The 25,459-nt window shown below is 52.5% G+C and overlaps 8 protein-coding genes across 8 annotated transcripts; 3 read left to right on the forward strand and 5 right to left on the reverse strand.

The window, feature by feature from the left end:
• Nucleotides 1-184: 184 nt before the first annotated feature.
• On the forward strand, nt 185-857 carry ASPVEDRAFT_151709 (Zn(II)2Cys6 transcription factor domain-containing protein). The gene is made up of 2 exons (XM_040808272.1): nt 185-737; nt 787-857. Exon 1 carries the CDS (start codon nt 190-192, stop codon nt 703-705), a length of 516 nt encoding a protein of 171 aa, XP_040668922.1. The 5' UTR covers nt 185-189; the 3' UTR covers nt 706-737; nt 787-857.
• On the forward strand, nt 686-2,177 carry ASPVEDRAFT_72896 (fungal specific transcription factor domain-containing protein; the record flags this gene model as incomplete). The annotated part of the gene is made up of 2 exons (XM_040816176.1): nt 686-724; nt 787-2,177. 2 exons carry the CDS (start codon nt 686-688, stop codon nt 2,167-2,169), a joined length of 1,422 nt encoding a protein of 473 aa, XP_040668923.1. The 3' UTR covers nt 2,170-2,177.
• A 4,165-nt stretch (nt 2,178-6,342) lies between these two features.
• ASPVEDRAFT_134178 (uncharacterized protein) lies at nt 6,343-11,284 on the reverse strand (the record flags this gene model as incomplete). The annotated part of the gene is made up of 5 exons (XM_040807098.1): nt 6,343-9,455; nt 9,501-10,282; nt 10,332-10,643; nt 10,695-10,818; nt 10,876-11,284. The coding sequence occupies 5 exons, from the start codon at nt 11,282-11,284 to the stop codon at nt 6,343-6,345; spliced, it is 4,740 nt and encodes a 1,579-aa protein (XP_040668924.1).
• Nucleotides 11,285-14,140: 2,856 nt separating this feature from the next.
• On the reverse strand, nt 14,141-15,792 carry ASPVEDRAFT_84618 (uncharacterized protein; the record flags this gene model as incomplete). Its single annotated transcript, XM_040817572.1, has 6 exons — nt 14,141-14,585; nt 14,645-14,767; nt 14,828-15,016; nt 15,064-15,201; nt 15,260-15,665; nt 15,735-15,792. The coding sequence occupies 6 exons, from the start codon at nt 15,790-15,792 to the stop codon at nt 14,141-14,143; spliced, it is 1,359 nt and encodes a 452-aa protein (XP_040668925.1).
• A 1,233-nt stretch (nt 15,793-17,025) lies between these two features.
• ASPVEDRAFT_84619 (Zn(II)2Cys6 transcription factor) lies at nt 17,026-18,510 on the forward strand (the record flags this gene model as incomplete). The annotated part of the gene is made up of 2 exons (XM_040817573.1): nt 17,026-17,102; nt 17,157-18,510. 2 exons carry the CDS (start codon nt 17,026-17,028, stop codon nt 18,508-18,510), a joined length of 1,431 nt encoding a protein of 476 aa, XP_040668926.1.
• Nucleotides 18,511-19,533: 1,023 nt separating this feature from the next.
• On the reverse strand, nt 19,534-20,783 carry ASPVEDRAFT_42679 (uncharacterized protein). Its single transcript, XM_040812638.1, has one exon. It carries the CDS (start codon nt 20,351-20,353, stop codon nt 19,634-19,636), a length of 720 nt encoding a protein of 239 aa, XP_040668927.1. The 5' UTR covers nt 20,354-20,783; the 3' UTR covers nt 19,534-19,633.
• Nucleotides 20,784-21,274: 491 nt separating this feature from the next.
• ASPVEDRAFT_84621 (uncharacterized protein) lies at nt 21,275-22,104 on the reverse strand (the record flags this gene model as incomplete). Its single annotated transcript, XM_040817574.1, has 3 exons — nt 21,275-21,639; nt 21,699-21,788; nt 21,849-22,104. 3 exons carry the CDS (start codon nt 22,102-22,104, stop codon nt 21,275-21,277), a joined length of 711 nt encoding a protein of 236 aa, XP_040668928.1.
• Nucleotides 22,105-22,651: 547 nt separating this feature from the next.
• ASPVEDRAFT_84622 (putative tannase) lies at nt 22,652-25,077 on the reverse strand (the record flags this gene model as incomplete). The annotated part of the gene is made up of 2 exons (XM_040817575.1): nt 22,652-24,565; nt 25,072-25,077. 2 exons carry the CDS (start codon nt 25,075-25,077, stop codon nt 22,652-22,654), a joined length of 1,920 nt encoding a protein of 639 aa, XP_040668929.1.
• Between the last annotated feature and the right edge of the window lie 382 nt (nt 25,078-25,459).

A 25,459-nucleotide genomic window follows, 5' to 3' on the forward strand; every position in this document is an offset into this window, starting at 1 on the left:
CTATTGCGATCTACGAGTCCACAATTTCTGAAAACAGGGAGGCGATTGGTGCTGAATACGAGGACGGACTTAACAGACCCGATATTGTGCGCCACCCCGACCCTTCGGCCGACCTCACGTATACAAGTCCGACCCCGACCACGGAAAAGAGAAAATGTTGTAGACTATTTCTGTTTCATTAATGTGACTATGTTCCAAACCCCCCGTGAAAGGAAAATCCTGGCGTGTCAGGCCTGCCGCGTGCACAAGCAGGGCTGTGACCGGCAGAAGCCCCGATGCTCGCGGTGTAGCAATCTCGGTCGCCAGTGCGTCTATCAGCGTCAACCGGATACCGTTGACGGTCCGATTCAGGAATGTGCACTAAATGGGAGTGTCGAGTGCCGTGCGCCGACAGTCCAGGTCAGTTTCCTGCTTCTTAGCTACCTCGTATTCCATCTGATATCGTCTAGTACGAAGTATTACCGACAAACTGCCAGCGAGAGTGTGACAACCGCATCAGGACTCGCACCAGACACAGATACCCAGTATCCTGTGCCCGCTGTCGCCGTCTTAAAGTCAGATGTGATCGCGAGTACCCCTGCGGGCGCTGTTCACGAACTGGAAAGCAGGATGAATGCGATTACAGCCACCACAGCAAGACCAGTAGACAGTCCCCAGAAGGGTCCAGCAATTCCGGCCAATCCCCATGGCACTCGCGGTTCCTGACCCGGTCCCATTGGGCACTGTTAGTTGAAGATGTACAGTAACCCGTACTGTCTCTGTCTAGCACGCTGCTGACATCCCCAGATCCGCGAGTTGACGATGCCTCACTCTGTACATCCAACCATGTCTGCTGATGAAGAAATGACACTAGCCGGTGTTGATCGAGTGACGAATTTTCCCTTCTCGGAGAGACCGGGACGCTCGAAGATATCACGGAAATCACTGCTGTCGATTCTCCCTGAGCGTGCGACTGTCGAAGTGTTTATTCGCATCTATCTTGATACTATCGAACAGGCTTATTCAGTTCTCCATCTGCCTTCTTTCACCTCGGAAATTACAGGATTCTGGGAGGACCCCTACGTCGTGAGTGACAGCTGGCTCGCAATGCTCTTTGCTATACTCTCTCTGGGATGCCACGCCTATAACGCTGCCAATAAAGGCTCCTACCCTGGACTGGACGTACAGCTATTAGATGCATCTGAAGCGTGTCTTAAGATGACGCCCTTGATGTATTGCCCCGACAAATGCAACATCCAGACCCTGTATTTGATGGTCATATTCAAGCAGCTCGACCGCATGTCGTGCCACCAGACCGGTGCCTGCTGGCCACTTACTGGACTGATTGTCCGTCTTGCAATGATGCTTGGTATACACACGGAAAGCCCTGGTAACAATACATTATCAGAGCTGGAAATCGAACACCGCAAAGAGCTATGGGTCTCGATTATCCTGCTCGAGATGCGCCAGTCTCTAGTATCAGGAATGCCCCTGCTCCTCCAATTGACAGACCTTCCTAAAATTGAACCAGCGAGCAACGATTCCATATCAAGCTTCTACAGCTCAATACCACTAATGGCACAAGTACTATCCACACTCAGCCTCAACGCAAACCAACTCGAGCACGATAAAGTCCTCGAATACGATCTCCAGCTCAGACAGCTGCTCAAAGATCCCAACCTGGCCCTTGACTGCACATCAAAGAACTACCCAGCTCGGATCCTCCTAAACGTCTTCTACAGACGCCTTCTCCTGGCCCTCCATACATGTTTCGCACAGGAGCCACGCGCCTCGACCAGATATCCCGTCTCATACTGGTCCACGCTAGATAGCTGCCTGGGCCTCCTAGCGGTCCAACGCGATCTATGCGAGGACACAGCCAGCAACAGCAAATACTGCAAACCCGCACATCTAATGGCATGGTTTGCAGGACTATTCAGAGAAGATTTCTTTACGGCAGCCATGACACTTTGCCACCATCTCGTCAAGGCGAACTCGCCGCTTGAACCCTCGGCTTCGGCTTCGAATGGATGTTTCTGTCAGCAGCAGGCTAGGGATACAATTATGGAGACGCTGGTGTCCTGTAGTGGGCTTTGGGCAAGGGAGGAGGGATTGTCGTATTGTCATCGGGAGGCGTCGAGGGTTATGAGCTCGGTTATTGAGTATCTAAGCGTGCAGGATTCGTGTTGAGGTTGTTGGTAGCATTATTCGCAATATCCTTTATATTGATGATGTTCCAAGTCCAACTAGGATGTTGAAAAGCATATGTGCGTGCTACCGTAATTGGGTCTCTTGAAGAGACCAACCATGCATTAACCACGGATCAAATAGAAGTTCTTTTGCAGTGGCCCTTTTTTTCTGGTAGCCAGCACAACATTTGTCTGAGGAAACGTAGGAATTCGTCCTTTTCATTACCTTGGGGTCTTTCTTCCAGGGTTTCGAGGTTATAATCTGAGATTGGAGCTGCACCATTCCAGCGGCCTGGAAGAGATTTCAAAATTGTTAACCCCTCCAACCACTTCTAAAGTATCACACCTACTCCCAAGGCAAACATGTGCACATAGCCGCCTGGCCCTTCAACGGCGAATACACCGGCGGGCCCGAACCCTACTCCGTCTCCCGCGAAGCCAACGAAGTAACCGCCAGCCGGACCTACGCCCTCGAAGGCGGGGTCTTCGTTCTCTGCACAAACCAGCCCCTCTCCGCCGCAGGGGCAAAGCTAAACAGCGAGGGCTAGGCGGGGGCATCGAAGGGCAGTTTCATGCTAGGCCGGGGCGGGGGGTCCGCGTCTGTTTTTGGGCCTGATGGGAGACAGCTAACTGAAGCGATGGATCCGCATTTCGATGGGCTTGTTTATTGTGATATTGACCTGGATCAAATTGATTATGCCAAGAATTTGACGGATCCCGTGGGACATTATTCGCGGCCGGATTTGTTGAGGTTGCTTGTTGATGACGAGCCGAAGCATTTTGTTGTTAGGGTTAATCCGGATGGGCCTACGGGGACGAATTATTCTACTGCGGATAGTGGGAGGACTTTGTTGACTACTCATCAGTCGCTGGATCTGTTGCTTGCTGAGGAGTCGAAGTAGATTGCTGTGCTTGACGTGGTGTGTCTGACTTTCGATAGATATTAAGGAGGCTTGTGATGTCTGGGCTAGTTACAGTAGTCAAATGGCAAATAGTCTTCAATGGGATATCTTAACAAATACAACGGCGAAACCTGTTCCATTACATAATTAGTCGAATGAGGTGTCCACTGGATATCTCTTCCGCCAGTAAAACCGCCGTAGGGTTCGGAGTACGCCATCCCGATGGCCATGCTCTTCGGCAGCAGATATGGCCCTCAGGAGTTGAGGTTCGAACACTTCGAACGCAATCTTCTGGGCATCTATCCCGCGCAGTAAAGGCATAATTGTACCGCTCCAGGTGTCCTCATATTGTACAGCAGCGACTAGGGGACAGTTCCCCTGCGCATCTTGAAAGCATGGGCTCGCGCCGCGGCTTACCAACACTTCAATGCTGTCATCTGTAAACAGCGTGGTTTGCTTGTGCAGGATCGACAGCAATATAGTCTGGCCGTCATTATCGAGTGTGTTGATATCCAAGCCCTCCCCAAGTAGGAAATCCAGGCTGGTCTTCGCCACCTCCATGTCGGTGATGGTGACAACTTTGTGTAAAAGTTCGAACCACAAATCGGGACACCGGGGGGAAATGTCTAGTCCGCGTGAAATGAGATGTTTCAATACGGTTATGTTTCCAGCACTAACGGAAGAGCATGCGGTAGCAATCTCAGCTCTCCCTCCAGCTTTAGGGAGGCAGTCCGCCTGCACCAAAACATCGAGTACAGGCCCGTCGGCTTCTGCAAGTATCTCTGAGGACCTGCGGAAATCTTCCAGTATGAAACCATCTCTCCAAATATACTCTCGCTTATCAATTAGTATTTGTACTGCGTTTTCATTGCCTCCTCGTACCGCCTCAGCCGCCAGGAGCTCCTGATCAAAGTGGCGGGGAGTACATTCCATTGCTCCACGATCCAGTAAATCCTTCAAGATAAGGCCGTATGGGGCGGCGTGATATAGTACCCCGTCCCTCCCTCCATCAGAATCTGCGAAAGGAATGATGGCACCACGGTCCAGCAGTACAGTGACAATGTCCGCCCATCCTCCCCGTACTGCGCGTGAAAGGGGGCTCACTGGGCTATTACTAAGTTCGTAGGCGCGATATCGCATCCCATTGACGTTGGCCCCGTGGGAGAGAAGCATATGCACGATATCCAAGTGCCCAAAGGAAGCCGCATACGCTAAAGGTGTCCAGTATTCATCGCCACCCTCGTCATATTCGAAATAACCACGAATAGGGACGGAAATCACTTCCCAGCCTTGCGCCATCACTTCGTTCAGGAGGTCACTCAGTCCACAGGCAGCAGCAGCACTGGCAACTGTAGTCAGCTCTGCCTGATTCTGAGCAGAACGGGGATAGTCGAAATGTCGCACAAGCAGCTTCAATACTTCCACCCGCTGATATCTCGCACACGCCGTCAGCATTTGCATGCTATTCCGCGCCCCATAGCCGAGCAGGCATTTAACTGTCTCTGTATGCCCACCCGCTGCAGCGACTGCGAGAGCAGAATAGCGACGCTCATCCTGGTGATACACATCTGCGTGATTCTCAAGCAAAAACCTGACGATCTCGGTATTCCCGGCTCGGGAAGCCAGATGAAGCGGCGTGGCTTGGGTGATATCAACGGTCTCAATGTTCGCCCCATGCCTCACCAAAGCTTTGACAATAGTGAGATATCCCAACTCTGCAGCAAGCGATAGTGCCGTCCGACCCTCGACGCCTTCCGACTCTATATCTGCGCCGTAGTCTAACAGCAGCCGGACCACAGATTCATGTCCGTACTGGGCCGCGAGCGTCAGAGGCGTCCCATTTAGTTTAAGGTCAACATTAACAGACACCGCAACCTGCTCTCCCAGACTGGTATGCCGATCAAGATCAACCTCCTTGCAGTGCCGATGTTCGCACAGGCGTTTAACAATCCTGCTCTGTCCATATGCCGCAGCGACCGGCAGCAGCACCGAGTCCAGCCGCGAACCAGCCGCGAGAACCTCTGCCAGTGTCGACTCTACACCGTGGACAGCTACCCAGAGAAGCGCGTCTCCATATCCTCGGCCGTTGCGGACGTTAGCTTTGTACAGCTCGGCATTCAACAGCTGACGGAACTGGCGATTCACGCGGGAGAGGGCATTGATTTCGTACTCATAGTCCAGACAATTTGCGACGTGGAGAATTATTTCCGGAGGAAGAGAAGACAGGCCACCGTGCATATTGATACTGCAGAGAAGAGTGACAGCAGCGGTGGTCGGAGTGACTCCTGAGATTCAGATTGTGCTATACCAAGACCGGCGAAGTGGAACTCAGCCCCCACTTTCTCATCACGGCATCGCGGTGGTTTACAGAAGGGACGAGAGTTTGTCTTCTGTTCTTCTGTTAGATTATTGGTTTGATTGATTGGGTTTGGTTGTATGATAGAGAATGTCGAGTATGCAGGAACCGCTGCAGATGCATATCTGTATGATGACGTCATCAGTTACCACCTTCCCAATCCGGCCTTCAAGTTAACGACTGCATTGAGAAAGAACCATTTATATTGAATTAACACCATTTAACAGCCATAGTGGAGTAGGTAATAGACTTGATGAAGCCATTATGTCTCTATAATACGACTTGTGGTTGAATTTGGCTGTTCTTGACAGCCCCTCATGCCCTAGCTGCAACTTCCAGAACATCGCCATATCACATAAACTGGTCTCCGCAAGACAGACTGACTACCCGATGACCCACTCCCAATCTGAAAGACTCGGAAGTCTAGGGCTGTTCTTTTGTCTCATCTACTTTGATACATCATTTTGTTATGTTGCACAATACCAATAGGCCGTGAAGGAGATAACTAGTTACACTTGATTGATATGACTTTTGTGCCTTCGCAGGCGATATAAGATATAAGTAGAGATATACGCTAATCTGTTTACAAAGGAAAAAGGGGAAAAAATGTAAAATAAAATAAAAACATAAAAATGAAACCGAACTAAACAAATAACTCATGTGGTACCGTAAAGCCGGTCTGTCTGTCTTCTTGCCTGTCTGCAGGCAGTCATACTGGGTCTGAGAGGGGTATAGAAAATAAATGCTGCGTGAATCAATAACAAAAAAAATAACAAATTGCAGGATATGACAAAGCGAAATATGCTAGAAAAAATACCAGAAATACAACAAAAGAAATTCGTGAGTCGTAAATCCTGAAAATCAATAGGAAAAAGCAAGTCGCAAACGAAAATGAGCTAAAGATATAGGAACTGAACTAGATACGGCCCTCAGCATCACCCGGAGCACCATCATACGAATAATGCCCCTCGAGCGTCGGTCCAGAGATAGAAAGTCCGCCAGGGCCAGACGATGACGATCCCCATGCATCCGAGCCCCGACTACTCCGCCTAGCCAAGTTGCGAATCTTCGACGAGAATGACTCGTTCACGCTGCGGTTTCTGCGATGCTCAAGCGACATGCGGCGGCCCATCGGCGGTCTAGATTCGGTGGTAGCGTTCGTGCTGAGAGCCGGTCCGGCAGTCATAGCGCGCGGCAGCAGGCGGCCGAGATTCTCGTTGTCGATGGCAATATCGATCGTTCCTGAGGATTCGCGGTGGGATCCTGGGGCCATTGAGACTGCTGGAAGGGGTGGCGGCGGTGGCGGAGTGTTCATGTTGAGGTGTTGCAATTCCGGGAGGATAGGCGGCATGGCCTTTTCCATTGCTTCTTCGATGCTCACAGTGACGGGGGAGGAGCCGAAATTATAGTTCCCACTGGGGGCTATAGGGGAAACTTCACGGGAACTGTCGTGACGCTGGCGCCGGTCTGAGGAGCGGCTTCGAGGGAGATTGGGGTTGAAGTGGGGATGCAGTGGCATGTCCGGTCGACGAGTCGGAGGTTGCATGTCCATAGCCGGGACTGACATTGAGCGAGGGATTGGCTCGGATTCCCCTTCATACCTTGCACTGCTCAGTAGGAGCGGTGCTGAATCGTTCTGTAGAGGGGCCGACGGAGGGGGTGGTGGAGGCGGCGGCGGCGGGGGAGGCACTAGTTCTGTGTCGGAAGAGCCGCTATACTTCGGGTGACGCATTGCACGAGGTGTCGCAGGGAGCCCTAGAGGCGCGTCAGATCTCGAGGAGTTTGAGTCGGAGCTACTTTGATAATCTGGCGATGTCTTGCTGGGAGGGATCGTAGTCCGTCCAGGCGTTCGAGGTGTGAACGATTGGCTAGAAAGAAGAGGGGGGCTTGCCATACCCCGGTAATGATGTATTTCTCCAGGGAAGGGGATGTTCGGTGCAGAAGGGTTACGCGCGAGCGAGAGACGCCGTGCCTCGAGCTCAGCAGCAGCAAGTTCTTTCCTTCGTATTTCAGCTGGGGACAAAATCGGAGCTGGTATATTGGCAACATCCGAATCGGGCTTGATCTCAGCTTCCTGCGGGTTCACAGAAGTAACAGATTCATTCGTCTGGTTCGTCTCATAATCTCCTGCCTGCCTCGAAGCAGACTCCCCGCGATTCCTCGAACCCTGTCGAGTACGTCGGTCATCAGTAGACCCCTCACGTCTCGACGCAGACGGGCGACGGCTACGGCTTCGCTGACGGCTTCTCCTTTCCCTATCGCCTGCCACGAATTTGAGGGCGTCCTCCGGGTTAGTCATGGGAACCGGGGATGGTGGGGAAGTATTGCGCAGGCCTTGCCTGTCACTGCTGCGGCCACGGTTAGATTCAGTCGTATCAAGCCGGCTAGCAGTGTTTCGGCTGATAGAGCGATTGTGACGCCGTTCAGAGGAGTTCCTGGACCGTGGCTTGCGCACTCGACTTGTACTACGACCCTTCGATCTCGCTTGGGTACTGTATTGTGCCACCTCCTCCGGTGACATAGGAACTGGAGACGAAGGCGAGCGTTTTGCAGGTGGTATATGACGCTTCTCATTCCTTCCACGGGCCGTATCTTGAGACGCCGTTCTTGACTTCGACTTGCGCGTGGTTATATCGATGGAATCATCCGTATTCCGCCTCGGACGGCGGTGCCCGGAATGCTTTCGCGAGTGGTAACTTGCCTCATCCAAGCTATGGATGTACTGGTCGATACTCCGCCCGCTGACACTAGGGCTTTTAGCCGTGCTCAAGCTATTGCCTGTGGAAAGCCCGCTTCTGAAGCTTGCTGCGAAGGAGCCACCGGTGTTCTGACCTTCGTCGTGAGAAGAATCCTCAGACGTTAAATGAAGCTGGAGACTGTCAGGTTTGCGGTCTCTGCCACTCAGACGACTATCCGATCGCTCTCTCAGAGCCTCAAATACACCGGGGGTTGGAGATGGCAGGCCTTTAATAGCCGCCCATTTGTCTGCAGACGCCTGGACCGCTGTTTTGGGAGTCGGCTTTTGGCTATCTTCTGGGTCGTATCGCGCAGAGGTCAGTAGGCCAAGGCCCTCCTCCTCTGAATCTTGCGGTTGACTTTGGCTGGTGTCCTCGTTCTCAGACGTGGAGCTATAATCGACCAGTTTCTTGGGCTCGTTGAAGAGGAATGTAGGCGGGTGTACATCCACGGGTGTCTCTCCGATGGACGGCAGACGCTGTTTGGGGAACCCTGGTGTCCCAGTCCTGGAATTCATCGCGTTGTTGAGACTCTGGATATTGTTCAACTTGGACGACCCAAAGCTACTAGGTGAGATGGCCGCAACGTCCGCGATCGGCGTAATGCCCGGCGCATTTGTCGGGGTCCTGTCATCAGACACAAGGCCAGGGAAGCGTGAGTGGCTGTTTGATTGTCCGTCAAACTTGGTGATCAACTTCAGCGATGGCGCTCCCAGCGGCTGCCTGTTACCTGTGGAAGAGGAATTGGGGTGTAGAAAGCCAGCAGGGCTCGGCTCCGGTGAGGTAAGGGCCGACATTCCAGGCATGATTTCTCCAAAGTTGGCTTGATGGGCGGCCGGGGAGGCCCATGGATCCGCAGGCTCCACGCCCGTACACATAAAGCAGCGAATAGCCAGTTGTTGCTGTGAGTGCGCGACAACGTGCTCTCCCCATCGTCGAACAAGGTATGACTGGCGCTGCCAGTCGGTTGGCATCACGAGACAAGTCATCAAAATTGCCTCCATGTAGTAATGCTGCGACACGTAAACTTCGATAGCATCATTCCTATCCCCAAGCCCGACCAACACCGTGGCCGCGGTATGGACGTCGCCAAGCTCAAGCAATTTCTGCACGAAGGCTTGACCGACTTTGTTTGCCTGGGATTGGCCGTTCATCTGGCTCAGAGCTAGTAACATCCAGTCACCAACAGACGCCGGGCCAGCACTGAGCATTGAAACCATATGGTCACTATCCGATTCGTCAATCCACTGTCCTAAGAGGATTGCTGCTGGGCTGCCTGGAGGGTGGCGGTATACTGTGGAAGTTAGTCTGGCTCTTCAGAAGTAGTAATAAAACATACACTCGTCCTTGATCAGTCCCTCAATGTCACCATCCCATCCAAAGACCATGCTCAGCATCTGTCGGCGCAATTCATCAGGCATCATGCGAGATTCATTAAGCGGCTGTTGCGTCCGATAGGGGACATCATTCAATCGTGCACGCGTAAACGGGAACAAGTCGACATTTTTGTCCGCCGGGCTGAATTGAACCTCATTCCTCAGGCGTGATCCAGCGCGAGAGCTCTTGGCTGATGACATCGAAATCGATGAAGCGTACGTGTAAGATGGCTGGGGAGTCTCTCTGCCTCCGCCGGCCGATGTTAAGGAGAAGGAGGTTGCAGTGTGCGCTGACCTGGCCGGTGGTGAAAACGAAGGCTTGTATTTGTCCGAGGAAGCTTTGGAGCTAACGGATGCGGCGCGCCCACGAGATGAACCAGGGCTACTTCGCTGTTCGCGCTGCTGCCTTACAGCGTCGATGCCATTGGAATCAAAGGGTGTGCGACGTCTGGATGAGTATGGGCTGCCCGATTCCCGCATTTCCGGCGGACCCTGCAGGGCCGGCGGAGATTTTGTCCGAGCTCTCATCTGGTCCAATGCTGAAGTCATGGAGTTTGTCGGGGCGTGCTGTACATTGGCCACCATTGCTGGGTTTTCCAAGTCATATTGCTGGACAGTGAAATGAGGTCCGAGCGTGAAGAGGGTTGCGGTAGGTCCATAGTTGGCGATACCAAGGGGGTTGTCGATAGTTGGAATCGGCTCGTAACTGATATGCTTTGTTTTCACGTCCCAGGCCCATGTTTCACTGTCTTAAGTTAGTCATCGTATAACGATACGAAATATGTTTGGCTCACCCATCCAAATACTGTATAATTTTCCCATTCTTTGACCAGGCCATCCACTTAGGGTCTGACGGTGAGGAAACATCGGACCTCTTCAATACTCGGATAACTCGCGGGGTCTCCTTCCCCGGAGGCTTTGCAACACTCCACACTCTGAGGTCTCCATTGGCAGACATAGTCGCCAGCATATCGGACTTTTGTTTCGACGACGATGCGTGCCATGCTATTGAGACTATCGGTGACGGCCCCCGAGAGGTTGTCATAGTATGCAGGATGTTAAACGTCGGCAACAGCGTCGCAATCAATATCGACCCATTTTGGTACCTGAATTATATTAGATTCGTCGCGCAACCGGACATCTGACAGGTGACGCACCCAATGGCATAAGTCCGACAATCAGCCGCTGGCGCTAACACGGTGATCGGGTCGAAGATGGTACGGCAGGAGACATTGTCTGAAGTGGTAGGTTCAAACAAGATCACTTCACCTTTTTCGTTTCCTGTGTAGTAGCACATGTAAGCACGGGAATATAAACTTCCTGAATCGGGCGACATACCAAAAGCTACGTTGCCATTCTTCATCCACGACGCAGTCTTCAACGGCTCAAACGACGCAAACCGTGCAATGACGCTTCCCGTGAACAGGTCCCAAATCACTGCCGTCTTACTCGCATCGTAGCTAACCACCAGCCTCCCTGAGCCGCGCTCACTAACATTATCCACAGAGATGAACTGGACATTATCCTTGTGGCTCTCAAACCGACGTTCCAGGGCTAAAGTGTCATGGTGGAGACATAGAATCGCGGATCCCTGTGCGTAGAGAAATAACGATGCGGTCGACGCACAAGCTTCGAACCGCGGCGGAGCTGGGAGCGATTGGGATTGACTCGGCACGGACGACGCAGCCGCAATTTTGGATGCTCGAATGTCCGCAATGGGATCTCGATCCCAGATGACTTCCACCATTTTCTGCGCAGGCCTCGATCAGGCAGTGAGCCCTTAAGCTTGTATCAACCTCCGCTCGGCCTAGTAACACGGTTCAAAGGTTCTGGACGTTGGGACTGAGAGAGGGCGGGGGAGCGGAGAAAGGATTGTCTGGAGCATCACCACTTGACGAGAAATCGCATCGAGGGAAAGTCGGTATCGGTCGAGGAAGGATCAGTGTGCGGTGCTGGAGACTTGTTCTAATCAGCAACGGAACAGCGGTATGCGGAGGTCGGGGCGGAGATAATACTCAGACGGAAATTTAAGCCAAAAAAACAAAAACCAAAATCAAAAAGGAGACCCCTAAAATCCCAACATGCAAGGAAAGGCGACACAAATGCAGGAGATGGGACGAGATAGCCGGGATGGCGGAGGGGTGCGGAGGGGAAGAAGTGATGAAGATCGGCGGGAGGAAGTGATACAGCGACCAAGCCGGCTCTGATACACAGACAAGGACAGCAATGCCCTTATGAAGATATCGCGAGTCGCTTAAGGAGTTTCGGGGAGAAAAGCCCACAAATTAAGATTTCCAGCAGGGTGTCGACAAGGACAGACAGGCGACGAAGGCAGCGGCAAGAGTCGATCAAAATCTCCAGCCATCAAGCAATGAAACCGCTTGCCAAGGGCAGGATGGCGCTTCTGACGGGACAAGGATCTGACACCAGCATCGCAGCCAGGTCATTAGCTCGTGAGCGCCGGGCTCAGGGCGACGGGCTGCCATAGTACGAGGCGGTGCGCGCAGTGCGTACCCAACGAGCATCACGAAGCCACCGGTGCAGACCGGCGCACAGGTGTTTGCTGTCCAATTGTCGCACCAGCAGAGCAGCCTGCCATTGCCCTCACAACTCGCGCGAGCTCTGATTCACGATCGTCAGACCGCGACGTTCTGCGCCTGCGAAATCACTCGTTGAGCATCCTGGTGCTGCGGCTCATGATTGGTCCAGTGGCTTTCTTCACCTGCAGCACTCATCACCTGGCTGGCCAATCATGTTATGTCATCATTGCCTTGGCGGTGTCACGGGACCCAGCAGGGCGCGTAGAGAAACAGCGGCCAATCAGCGAACTGCACCCGATGTCGAATCACAGGCGGCCACTCACCGTTCTCTCCAACTGCAATCAACCAGCACAACCAGCCAGACGCCCAGATGACATCAAACACTCTGCATCCTCCCCCTATTTAACGGCAACCAGCACTCCGGTCTGCAAGGAGAAATCCGAAAACCAGTTCTGGCCCACGTGATGGGTCTGATATCTCCACCGAACAGCCAAGCTGCCATCTGCGGGGATGGCCGGGAGCTTGGACCGTGACGAAACAAAATTCTCCTCAGCTCGACGGGTGTGATAAGTGATAACGGCGCTCAGCTCCACTCTCGGACAAAGAGCACGAACCATGCATGCGCGCTAGCTGACCGATATCGTCACTGACCTCATCGAACTCCTCCAGCCTCATCTTTGCGCCGGAGTCGGTGGATCGCGCGGCACGACATTATTCACCGACCGTTGAGAATGCGCTTGGATTTTGGAATCTTGCAGCGAGAGCCGCTGATAGTGGATACTGACCGAAGCTCGACAGTCGACAAGTCGACATCACATTGCTTTCACACCTAGCTCCGATCCTTCGAGCTTCCCCTCCGCAGCCGTCAGATCCTGCACGCAAGTGCAAGTGCAAACACCAGCCCGTTAAGCTCGAAGCTCGAGCTCGATCTGCTCTTGCTCTCGCTGCTCGCCGCTCGGCCGCTTTGAAAATCAGTAGCACGCTATTTTAGCTCCCTGTGACCAGACGAACATGATCCCCAGCCCCGATTCTCCACGCGGCCGAGTCGGACTTGACCGCTAGAGGTTTTGATCAATCTCAACCGAGAAACTGATCTAGTCACCGCGAGTCACTAAATCAGAGGGGACGTCATATCACATTGGTCGGCATTCCTGAATTGTACAGTGGACGCCCTGTTAAGTGTGATGGCTTTGATCCCAAAGTACCACGGGCACAACTCGCAAGGCAGTATTGTAGCCGGCCCGATAATTTGAAATACTTCTTTAATATATAGGAACTCTAAATCACAGAAGCAAAAATTAGCAGTGCTCTCCCTGCTTTCTCTATCTGGTGGTGGTTATATATTGTTGATGGCAAGACTGCAACTTCCGACAACAGAATATATTTCCGCTCCAACATCCACATTAAACCATTTCATGACAAACCATCACTGTTCAGCAATAAAGGGGAACATTTAGCACGCCCTCGACATAATCCATAATGATCAGCCGATGTTGTACTGAGGCGATCCCTCATTGCAAGCTCTGATATTCAGTTGATCGGCAAACTCGCAACCAATTGCGGTGATAAGTCAAATCAACGGAAATGCTTGCTTTTTCGTTTCAGGATTGATGCCTTTAATTATCGAATTGATGGGAAACATTAAGGGGTTTGTTGCCAATCAGTCTCCGCGATTGACTTCGCCAGCTAGGTTATATCCTCGATATTCAAGTTCCATGGCAGTACTACCTAGGTATTTGCTTTATTGTTGCAGGTTTTGTTGAATAGGTATAGCAGACAAGATGTCAGAGTGTATGAGTAAAAGGCCAGATAATACCGCAAAGTTATACTCTGGGGCAATTGAAGAATGCCGGAAGTTCTTCCTAGATAGACATTGGGCAGAGAGGATAGAGAAGGGAGATTGGGAGGTTGATAAGCACGGCGTTAAGGGCGGGATTGAAAAGTTTAGGGAGGCGGATATTGGATTCCGCCGTCTTGGTGAGGTCCAGTTTTGATGTTGGATCTTGGATGAATTAGACTAGACTTATTTCAAGCTTTCAAGCACTTTTCGTACTTTTAATCCGTCATCTAGTCTTAGACGCCGTGTTCGCGTCCTCTCGCGGCGAATATGGGGGTGGAGGGCCGATATCTGCTGCCGTGGCAGTTCTCGTTACGACAGCCTCTTCACGCGGAGCATGAGCATGAGTATTATCATACTCTGGGGCGGCTGATTGATCTACGGCTCTCTCCTCCTTCCCTTTAGCAGCCCTTCTCCTGCGTCGCCTGAGACATATTACAAGCAGAGCCAGGACCAACACCGCGACTGGAACGACGACCCCGATTGCGATTTTCCCACCTAACGACAGGCCCGACGAGTTGCCGTGCACTGATGAACAGATGATGGAGTGCTGGCCTCCTTCTGGGATCTGGGCAGTTTCGCTGATTTCTCTGATGAAGCGGTCGCAGTTGAAGTTCGTGGTTGAGGCCACGGTGATGTGGGTGAACTGGGTGAGGTTTGGAAGTGAGGCGCTGGGATGGCTGTTAGCGGATGATCCAAGGCAATCGTCAGTGGGTGACGGTATACGTACTGCTTGATGGCCCCGAGCAGCTCGATGGTAGAAGCTGTGCGGAGAGGAAGAGAGAGGGAGAGGGGTTGGGTGCTGTCGATGTGGATGGCTGCTGTGGTGTTTGTAAGAGAAGGGAGGTTAAGGCTGTCCGGGGTCCGTGTTAGCTAAACCTGGGAGACACAGTAGGTGCTGGGATAGAACAACCTATCCACTGGGCCATGAACATAGAATTGCGTGTCCACATATTCGAGCATGGGGAAGTTCAGGGCAAATGGGATCCGGGGGACCTGATTCCACCTCCCCCCGAGATGAAGCCGCAACCCGGCCTCTGTCGAGATGGCTCCTTTGGCATGTTTTGGAGACCCGGCAGACATGAGCTTAGGCAGGGAGATGCTGGGACTGGTAAGCATTTATTTAACCATGGGATGGAGCAGACATACCTTGTGAGATTGCCCCCTAATTTGAGAAAACCAACCGACGTTAATGATGGAAGTGTGACTGCAAGGCCGTCCACCCCCGCGAAAGCATTATCTAAATCAAAGTCATCGGCAACCGACTCTAGCGAGTCCATATGCAACCTAGTGTCATCTATATCAGTTCTTAACGTGCGTCTTGGGTGCCGCAAGAGGTACATACTGAAGCAAGTGCTCTTCGATAGTGACAGAGCCAGCATGTTCCAACACCGGAAACTCAGCAGTTGCATCTCGTGTCGTATCCCTAAAGGATATGCGTTCGGACACGTTCCGCAAGCTCGGAAATGAGATTCGGTCGAGGCCGCCCACCATTATGTTGGCAAAGTCTAGCGCGTTCGCGCTCTCAAGATCAGGCGCACTGATGGAGGTAATCTCACGCCAAGTCCGCTTGAGCTGCAGCGTGCCATTCAGGGTGACGAGGTTGGGGAGAACAACTGGGCCCTCGTCCGGGTCAATACCGATTGTGCCATTGATCTTGCCAGTCGGGCAGCTCTGGTAGTCTCCGAGAGATGTCGGGGGGTACCAGAACCAGCCGGAGCACAGGTCGTCCTCTGCTTGCGCGGCGCCTGCTGCCAAGGATCAGTATCATAAGGCAGACAAGGATAAGAATACTCCGAAGCGAAGGGAACATAACATACAGGTCGACAGACCTCCAAGGGCGATCGCGATAGAAAGCCAAGAAATACGTGGAGTCATCGCTGCGAGCCTCATGTGCGGAAGTGGCGTGAAGTTTGCAAATCATTTCTGTATTATGTATAGGGCGGCGGCGGTCTTTTTATAATTCAATTTCAGGTCGTTTTCCCGACTCGCTTCGAACAAGGCGCATTCAGAAATGGATCATTGGTGGATATCAAATACCCAGAGTTTTAGTAGAAATGGGGCAACAGCCACCCAACCAGCCTTGTGCCAAGTGCACTGGCCAAGGCGCGGACTGAGACATTCATCGAGCTCGAACTGTCTTCCTCTTCTTATCGAGCGGGTTGAGAAAAGTTGTTGGTTTGCTGTCATTCAGCTGTATAGGGCTGATGAGAGCATCTGACTTGGCATGTTGACGGATCCACCTGTGCTTGACTCTCACGCCATCGAGAAAGGCCGGCAACTAGAAGGGCACAGAAAACGGCGAACAGGAAAGTAGGGTACACTTACAGGGACAGACAAACCATCAAACATAACTTATCCCTTGGAGTAAATCCAAACGACAGACGGGGTTGCTCATGGATCTATATTAACGATACCTCCCACTGGTCGGCCCTATAGCTGCCGATGTTTGGTCCATACGAGCCTGTATGTTACTTCTGTGGATGCGCCCTTGGGATCCATTTAAGAAATAACCATGTTAGAGCTGAGCTCGCTGGAGGATGATTCTAGGTAGTAAGGAAAGCATGTCTTATTAGGCAACGAAAGCAGGCAACTAGTGGTAATTCTATATGCGTGTTAGAGATATAATTTAAAGAATAAGAGAAAGTGTAGAACTAGACAAGAAAGGATAGGTTATAGAAGAATTAACATAAGATGCCTCAAAGCTTATAGGCCCTAATCGCCTTCTTATATCTCTCTTCTGGGTCTATTACCGTCTTGTATCAGCAGAAGCAGCAACACAAAATTCCCTTATCTATAAGATTATGACGAGTCTACTAACATACCCACATGTACCTGTATATACTGGGCTGGACCTAAGCTCTAGTATCCAGCCCTAATCGTATCTCATCACTATAATTCTAAGCATCATATACCTAAGAAATGGAAATAAAACAGATATACTTTCACCATTAGCTAGTAGAATAAGATAAGAATATATGACTGGATCTATCTACTGCATTCTCTTTGTTGTGTAAGCCACAGATCACGTGCAGCCCACCAACACCAACACCAACACGTTTCACGCTTCATGAATTCTACCCAGAAGCAAGCCAGATCTGATTGCAAACCATGGAAAAGCCCGCAAGACTCAAGAAAACACGGCACATCCGCCTCCCCAAGTCCAAAACGGGGTGTCGCACATGCCGGTTCGTGAACTCCACCAACCCCACCAACCCGAGTTCCACAGCTAACAGCAACAGGACCCGCCATCTCAAATGCGACGAAACACCAGGCGCCTGTCGGAGATGCACATCCGCGGGCTTCAAATGCGACGGCTACGACCTGGAGCGGCTCTCACACAAGCGCAACCTAAACCCGTGCTCTACCATGGCCCTGACCGAGTACCAGTTCCGCGCCCTGCTGCCGGACAAAACAGCCGAGGAGCGGCGCTTCTTCAACTACTTCCACTCATTCACCATCCCCATGATGAACGGCTGGTTCGACCACCGGCTGTGGAACTCGCTCGTGCTGCAAAAGTGCCAGTCCGAGCCCGCCATCTGCCACGCCGTCGTCGCCCTCAGCGCCCTGCAGGAGGTCTCGGAGGTTGCAGGGGTAACCATCCTGCCTGAGGACATGGGGAACCGCACGCATCGCTTCGCGCTGTATCAGTATAACCGCTCGATCGAGAACCTGCGGGCCCGGATGTGCTCGAATGACCCGCAGGTGCGCAGCACGGTCTTGCTCTGCTGTCTGCTCTTCATTGCGTTCGAGCTGATGCGGGGGCGGCTCGACGAGGCGATTACGCATCTGCATAATGGGCTGCATATCCTAGGGACGAAGAAGTTGGATTACCACCGTCTGTACCAGAAGCATCCGGCAGCGGAGCAGGATATCGAGCGGTCGCTTGCGGCGGCAATGGTTCATCTAGACTTGCAGGGGGCGCATTTTGGATTCTCCGAAATCCATGAGGCGCTGGATATCCCTACCCTGGAGAAAGGGTATGCTTCGGCTGGGCCAGGACCTGAGCGGTTTCACAGTATCCAGGATGGATGCTTCATGCGCGACCGGGCACTTCTCCACTTCTGCCTCTGGACGGCCTTCTGCGACAGCTTGTCCGCTGCGGAGATCGAGGCAGAGCATGATGTGTTGATACGAGAGCAGAAGAAGCAGCTTCTCCAGCTAGCAAACTTTGAGTCTGCGCTTGATCAGCTAGAGCAGAGACTCTATGCCGAAGGACCCGTTGCGGACAAGGACCGGCGGTCCCTTGAAGTCCTGCGCATGCACCAGAAGGGTCTGTTTCTAATTACGGAAATCAGCTTGATCAAATCCGACGAGGTAATCCGCGACCTATACGCCGACCGCTTCTCCGAGGTTGTGGATATGGCAGCGAAGATTACGGCCGGTGTCCAGAGTACAGCACGCGAGGCAGGTCCTCGTCCAACACTCTTGATGGATACGACGGTCATTGGCCCGCTGTACTATTTCATTGAGAGGTGCCGGAATCCAGTAATCGCGAAGAGAGCAATCGAGATTCTCGAATCGTGGCCGCACCGCGAGGGGATGTGGGACTCGACTCTGGCCGCGGGAATGGCCAGGAGTTCAGTGCAGCTGTAGAGAATCATCGCAGTCGGCATCCTCAGTCCGCCGTTCGCGCTGGAACCACCGACCCAAGCCCCGATCAAACAGCGCGTCCGTGCATCGTCCAGCAACGGACGAATCAGGCCTCCTGTCGATCGATAATAAAAGCCAAGCACGGATATGACTGGCCCGTTGGCATAATTCCAAGCCACTTTGATCCAAAGTCTTGGGCTTTGAGACAGTGTCGAACATGGCAATTCATTGCGCTCGACTGGCAGAAGATGTATATATAGCTCTCTGTTCAGCGTGTGCTCTCTCAGAGTCATGATTCTGTTCTACGTTCCATTACTGAATACAATGTCTTCCTTTACTCCCGCGCTCACCGTTCACTGCCTCCCGTTTACCAATGCAATGATGCCCTCTGGACCAGACGACAATGCACAACCTACAAATGCTTCAAGTGACCAGGGCCAGTCTACTCCATCGAGCTCGCAGTCCAACAGCTCTCCAAGCCAGCAAGGCTCTGGTGCCTCCCAAACCGCCAGCCCCAGCTCCCAGAGCTCTGTTACGGACAATTCAAGCTCCGCATCACCTCCAAAACACTCATAACTTTATCAAATCACCGCCAGCAAACGATATGACAGCCTCGAAACCATTCGCCGTACGTCAATGACTGCTAGTCTGCATCCTTGCTATTCATACAAATAACCGGGGTGACCAGGCATTTCTATCCTGTGGCTGTGTTCGGCTTGACATACTATAATGTGAGCCGGGTATTTGGTTGACCGGCGGAAGTAACTTCCACATCTCTGGCCTATCAGACCGGCTTCTTGTCGCGTTGCCGATCGAGTCTCGCTTAGATGAGACTGTTTAACATAATCCGAGCTCGGGAGGGGCCGAATTGGCAGATTCATCTTCTGATCTTACTAGCTGGGTTACTTGTTGGATTTTCATTGGGCTTGATTGGCGTCGCTATAATTAGATAACTACGAAGGAGATTCGATGGTCTCGGTGTTGTTCGGTCAAAATACAGTATTACTTTGTTTACTCGAATAAGGGTCTGGTTTAATTAGAGTATGATTGTACATCTACCTAACGATTATCTGCTTATCGAACCATTAACCATAACCAGCCCGTCCCATGAAGACATAACCCCTGCTTAGAACAACATGTCCAACGCCCACCCTCCAGCAATCGCAGCAACCACAACCCCAGCAAGGCCAGTGCGCGACAGGCCAAGCTGCACCGACCCATCGGTCGGCGTGCTGTCATCGCCAGACTCAGAAGGCGAGGGCGTAGCATCGCTATCTGTCCCCGTCGCACTGCTCGACTCGGTAGGCTCGGCACCAGCACCGCTCGAAGAAGCAGTCTCTGTCGGACTCGTAGTCTCATCCGCGTCACTGCTAGTGCTGGTGCTGGTGCTGGTCGCCGGCTCAGTCGGGAGAGTGAACGTCTCGTCGTCGTCGTCGTCGTCGTCATCGGTAGAAGTCGAAGTAGGAGAAGGAGTCGCACTTCCAGAACTAGACCCAGTACCAGTGCTAGTACTATCGTCATCGTCCTCATCGTCATCGTCATCGCCATTCAAGCGCACAACTTGGAACCCGCTGAGGTCGCTTGATGCCTCCTTAACAAACGAGACGGATGCCTGGCCCGACGGCTCGCCGGAGCACTTGTCGTTGGTGAACAGGAGCATGTTAATGTTGGGCTCGCCCTCGCCGTCAATGTCGAATTCCTGGCCCTTGGCGTGGTCGATCTGGATGCATTTCGAGGGGCCGTGGCCGCTCTTGGTGCTTTCTTTGCCCTCGGCGTTGCGCCAGGTGATTGTCCAGGCGTGGGAGAGCACGGGGAGAGAGAGGGTGAGGAGGGTTGAGGATTTCATTTTGAAGACTGAAGTCAATTGAGAATGTGAAGATTGAGAGAGAGAGAGATGAGGTAGATCTCTGGTTATTTTGTGGGACTCGATCTGGGATGGAGAGTGGAGGTCGAGGTCGATCGGGGGCGAGACGGTATTTGAACTCTCGCAGCCCCTGTCTTTGAGCCCAGATTCATTTCGCACGACCAGCTCGCCTGCGAGGCTGAAAATTGGCTCCTTGGCGGGCGGGACACTCCTGAGGCTGTATTGGTCCGATTGGTGTCGCGATGCTGCCGTGCTGCGAGGGATGCTTGTGCGTGCACCCCAGAGTCAGACCAGGGTGTGAGACAGAAGTTGCACTGACGATCCGGAATGAAGAGATATTCTTTATTTCAGATCAGCTGAAGCTCAGTTACAGCAGAATGTCAACTTTCCAAGGCTTGAGGGTGGATGTTTGGCCGGTGAGGGATCTGCAGTGAATACGAGGTAGGGTTGCAGCACATGAGACTAACACGAGCGCTATTCTGGATCAGGAACAAGCCAATTTGTCTGCCTGGTCTGGCCGGTGTCAGTGTCCGTGCTTGGGCAGTCTGGACTGAGTGAGTGAGTGCCTGCTCTCCGTGCCTAACCGGGAAAGCCATCCCTGCGCAATAATATGTACGAACACGAATGCAGACAACAATGTGTTTCAAGTCAGCTCCCATTTCTGGGGTTGCTCCTGTCAGCATTTCAGTGCAGATTAACCCGCAATTATTTAAAAATAAATCACTCCACTGAATATTTGGGGTCTAAGTGGTCGGGTATTCTCGGTAATAACTATAAGCAATAAAGCATTCCCTAGTTTGAGAGAGCCCTAATTACTACTGCCAAACTCCGAAACATATGTTTATTACAACAAACGAGATATATCATTCTTATTGATACTTCCACCCCCCTAAACTAAATAAACTAAAACTTGGGCACAACCTTAAAATCCTTGATATCCTGTGCATTCGTAACAACAACCCTCGAACTCTTTATGTCCTCTCTCTCCAGAATCGCCTCATAAACAGCCGCAAACTCGGACGCACTGTTCACACCATGCACAGCGGCATCCTCATCAAACTCAACCCTCAGCGCAAGATACACCTCGTTAAAGCGGACATTGGTATCTGCATTCTCGCGCGCCGCAGCGGTGGCAAAGGAGAACAGCGCGCCCTGGGTCATGGCGGGGAGGGCGTGCGTGGCGACGTCGCCTTGCGCGCCGGTGCAGAGGGTCCATGTTGTGGTATTCTTTTGGGATAGTAGGTAGGGGATTGTTGCGCGGTAGCCATCTTAGAAGTTGGTTAGCTATTCCTATTCTTGGGGTATGAATATAGTGAGAGGGTCTTACAGAAGGCAGCCTCGAACATGGAGGTCATGTTCAGCCGGAATCGCTCGGTGGTGATTTCAGTTAGAGGCGTTGTCACGTACTCGCCCCCGACTGCATAATCAGTATACCTCCATGGTACGTACAGGCTAAAAAATTGGTGGGTGGACTAACCGCAGGAGTATACATGCTGGAAGGCAGGAAGCTTGCCAGCGCGCACCTGGTCAACCACGCCCTGGACGCCCGAGTCGGAGAGGACATCGGCTTCGACAAAAGTAATGCCCTCTTTCGATCCGAGGTGGTGAACAAGCTTATCGGCCGAATTCTGGTTGCGGACTATAGCCAGGACATTGCGCTGAGTGCGTAGAGCGGCCTTGATGGCGGAGACGCCGATATTGCCGGTCGCGCCAAGGACGAGGACTGTTTGCATGTTGATATATTTAGGCAATATGCTTGTGTATAGTTCCTGTCCTATGAGTTCTGTCTTATAGTTGTCGTATACTTCGCAAGATCAACAAGATGACAAACCGGCTGACAAAGTTCGCGTCTTCGGACTCTCGCAACTCCGATGTCTCCATCTGTTGTGGTCGGCGCCGACAGTCCGACTCCCATGTTCCCCGTCTTTTGATCAGAGATAATTTCCATCTCTTTCTCAGTTCAATTAGTAAGAAATATAGCGTGGCTCCTCGATCTATTCAATGGCCGGCCTCGAGAAGTTGCTGTCTTGGAATTTCACTTCTTACCGGGAAATGGTTGGTACACGTCAGCTTAACGCCGATGTTCCGTGTCTAGTCATACTGTTGGATATACTCCCTTGCGTGTATATAAAGGATTCGAGAGTTAGACCGGAGGTGGATATTGGGTTTTGGTATTGGCTGCTAGTATACAAAGGATACGAAGTCAATTGTCAAAGGTCAATGTAAGAACTACAGACCGTCCACATTTAAACAGACAAGAAGCGAATACAGAAGTAAAAGCTAATAAACAGGAACCTTGAATGCCGGGAACTCATACGTCCAGCTCTCAACCGACTCCTCATCACTCACACAGTCAAAGTCATCACTGCCCTCCTTCCACAACGGCCGTTGGGGCCACTGGCAAAGCATCTGCGTCTCACCCTCATAGTCACCCGAGGAGACAGTCGAGTTCAGACGAGCCGGCTTCTTCCCGTTCTCAACCCAGTCAATCATGATATCCATGTTCGACTCGGGCCACGGGCCAGGCTGGAGGGTGTTGGTGCCGCAGTGTGCTGCGCCAGGGATGAGGTAGAACTGGTACCAGTCTGCCAGCTGCTCCAGGGCTTCGGCGTCTGTAGCGTTCGGGTACATGATCTGTCTCACGGACTGCCAGTAGTGCACTGAGCTAGCGGCGGGGATGGAAGGGTCTGATTCACCGTGGTAGTGGAGGAGTTTACCCCCTGCAGCCTGGAAGGCAGTTAAATCAGGGAAAGTAGTTTGGAGGGTATCGTAGTAGCGGCCCATGGCGGTATCCATCCAGGAGACAACAGTGTCGTAGGTAACGCCTTCCAGGGTGGAGAGGTTATCGAGGTCAAGCAGCTGCACGAATTTGGCAACGTACTCGCCGCCCATGCTCGTGATGCTGAGCTCCCATTTCCCCGTGTCCGAGTTGTACTGGGAGGTTGCGTCGGACAATTCCGAGGCGATTTGCCAGGAGAGGTATGCGCGCTCGCCGTCGGAGTTGTGCAGGCCGTCGTAGATGGCTGCGGCGACGGCGACACCTTCAGCGGAGACAGTGCCGTTCTGCTCGGGCTGGTACGAGGTTGTGCTGCCGGACTGGCGTTTGGATAGTGGGCTGCTGCTGCTGCTGCTGCGCTTGCTGAAGCCGAAGCCGAGCGAGGTCGAGTTCTGGGCGGCGCAGTGGTATGGTTCGCCGACGATGGAGGAGAGGTCGAAGTTCAGCTTGCAGAGGTCTGTTCTGGAGACGACTCCGTCCTTGCGGCCGTCGAGGCCGTCGCAGGCGGCGATGGTCGCGTTGACGATCTTGGCCAGCTCGCAGGGCGGAGGGTAGTAGTCCAGTGTATGTTCGACGACAGAGGAGAAGATGTGCTGGACCTGCTGCTGGGCGTAGCGGAATGCAGGCGCACCGGTGATGGCACCGTCATACTGCTCTCCCCAGCGCTGGACCTGGCTCATTCCCTCGCGGCCTCCGTCTGAGCATCCCTCGTAGTAGGTGTATACCTTCTTGTCGGCGTCAAGACCGTAGAACCCACGGGTGAGTTCCTTGCCGACGAGTGTCATCTCGCCCAGAGCCTGGTACCCGAACATGTGTGTTGCGTCCCAGTTGACACTGCCATTGCCGTAGAGGACGACCTCATCGTAGTCGTTGTTGAAGGCATCGTATCCAGCGTCCGTAGCGGCCGAGACGGCACCGTACTCGAGACCTCCGGTGGCATCGGCGTTGAGCGAGTATCCGCCGCCACCACCAACGTAGAACCGGTTCTTGAACTCGGACGGGCTGGGGAAGGCGAGCTTCACGACCACTTTATCGTCACGGCCGGTGTGCGCGTAGGAGACGGTCACGTTGCAGTAGTTGTACTCTGTCGTGCTGCCTCCCATGCCCATGCCCATGCCGCCGGAGCTGGAGCCGGAGCTGGAGGAGCTGGAGTTGGCATTGTAGACGCTAGCAGTCACAGCAGACGGAATCAGGTCGATTCCAAGGAGAGTACCATCGCTAGGGAGGATGGACTTGACGTGGGAGACGGTGCAGACGTCCGCGAGGGAGGCCGCGGTCGCAGAGGCTGCGAATGCAAAGAGAGCGTTGTGCGACTGGCGCATGATGAACGAATGAAAGTAAAAGACAAAACGAATGGCGTGAATGATGGGCGGAATGATCAGCGAACCCAAGTCTATATAAGCACCACCAAGCTCAGTCTCGCAGTTAGCAGGAAATTAGGGCTCGGTGGGCCGGACCCGCCCTCGTCACAGCATTGCGTGGCCCAGAAGCTGAGCGGACATTGGCCGGTCGGAATTGTTTGAAGAATGATGTGGACTCAAGTCTAACGTTCTTGCGCAACTTCGTCCGAGCGATGATCTCGGGCTCACTTCGGGATACTGAAGCTCGGAGATTGATAAGACTGCAGGGTCTACACAGCTTACAAGATTACAGATGAATTTTTAGTTTCTAGATAATATTTTGCACCGGACGATATTTCACAGCGAGTGAAATACTAGAAGGTGATATCAATCATATTGGATAGCTAAATCCGACCTGCGATGTCTCCCTGCAGGGTGGATTGTTGGATTGTTGGGTTGTGGTGGTTGTGGGAGTGTGGGAAATTGTGGGAAAGTGTGGCGATTGTGGGAGGTGGATCGCCGCAGCCTTAAGTATTCCAGTCGTACGTCCCTTCAGCTCAAACATCCGCTCCGCCACTGCGTACCTGCATACGTGTGCTGCTTGGTCTGGTGGGATAATCTTTGCCTATTGACGACTCGGCCTTACTTTCCCGCTTAACTATAGGTAGTTCATGGACCCATATTTTGACGGAATGCATATCCTCAGGATAACTTAATCGAAACACCAATTCAAGCCTCCGGGTGGAGCTGCAGTATTCGAAGATGGTATATCGATATCTAGTAGCCTAATGGTAAAGTTAGGTGGTTAACTGTAGTTAAGGCATCGGCAAAGGAGCGCTCCTGAGAATAACTTACGCAGTTGCAAATTCTGATAACTTTCAACACCTGATTGTATTTAATTCATTCGATTTCAATCAAGGGCGGTTGAAATTATGTTGCCAGTGTTATATAATGAAGATAGAACATGTTGTG

The sequence above is a fragment of the Aspergillus versicolor genome (assembly GCF_001890125.1).
Source record: "Aspergillus versicolor CBS 583.65 unplaced genomic scaffold ASPVEscaffold_6, whole genome shotgun sequence".
NCBI classification, from domain to species: domain Eukaryota; kingdom Fungi; phylum Ascomycota; class Eurotiomycetes; order Eurotiales; family Aspergillaceae; genus Aspergillus; species Aspergillus versicolor.

Excerpts from the sequence above, each read along its gene's own strand:
- ASPVEDRAFT_42679 (XM_040812638.1), bottom strand. The coding sequence starts at position 20,353 with ATGAAATCCTCAACCCTCCTCACCCTCTCTCTCCCCGTGCTCTCCCAC.
- ASPVEDRAFT_151709 (XM_040808272.1), top strand. The coding sequence starts at position 190 with ATGTTCCAAACCCCCCGTGAAAGGAAAATCCTGGCGTGTCAGGCCTGC.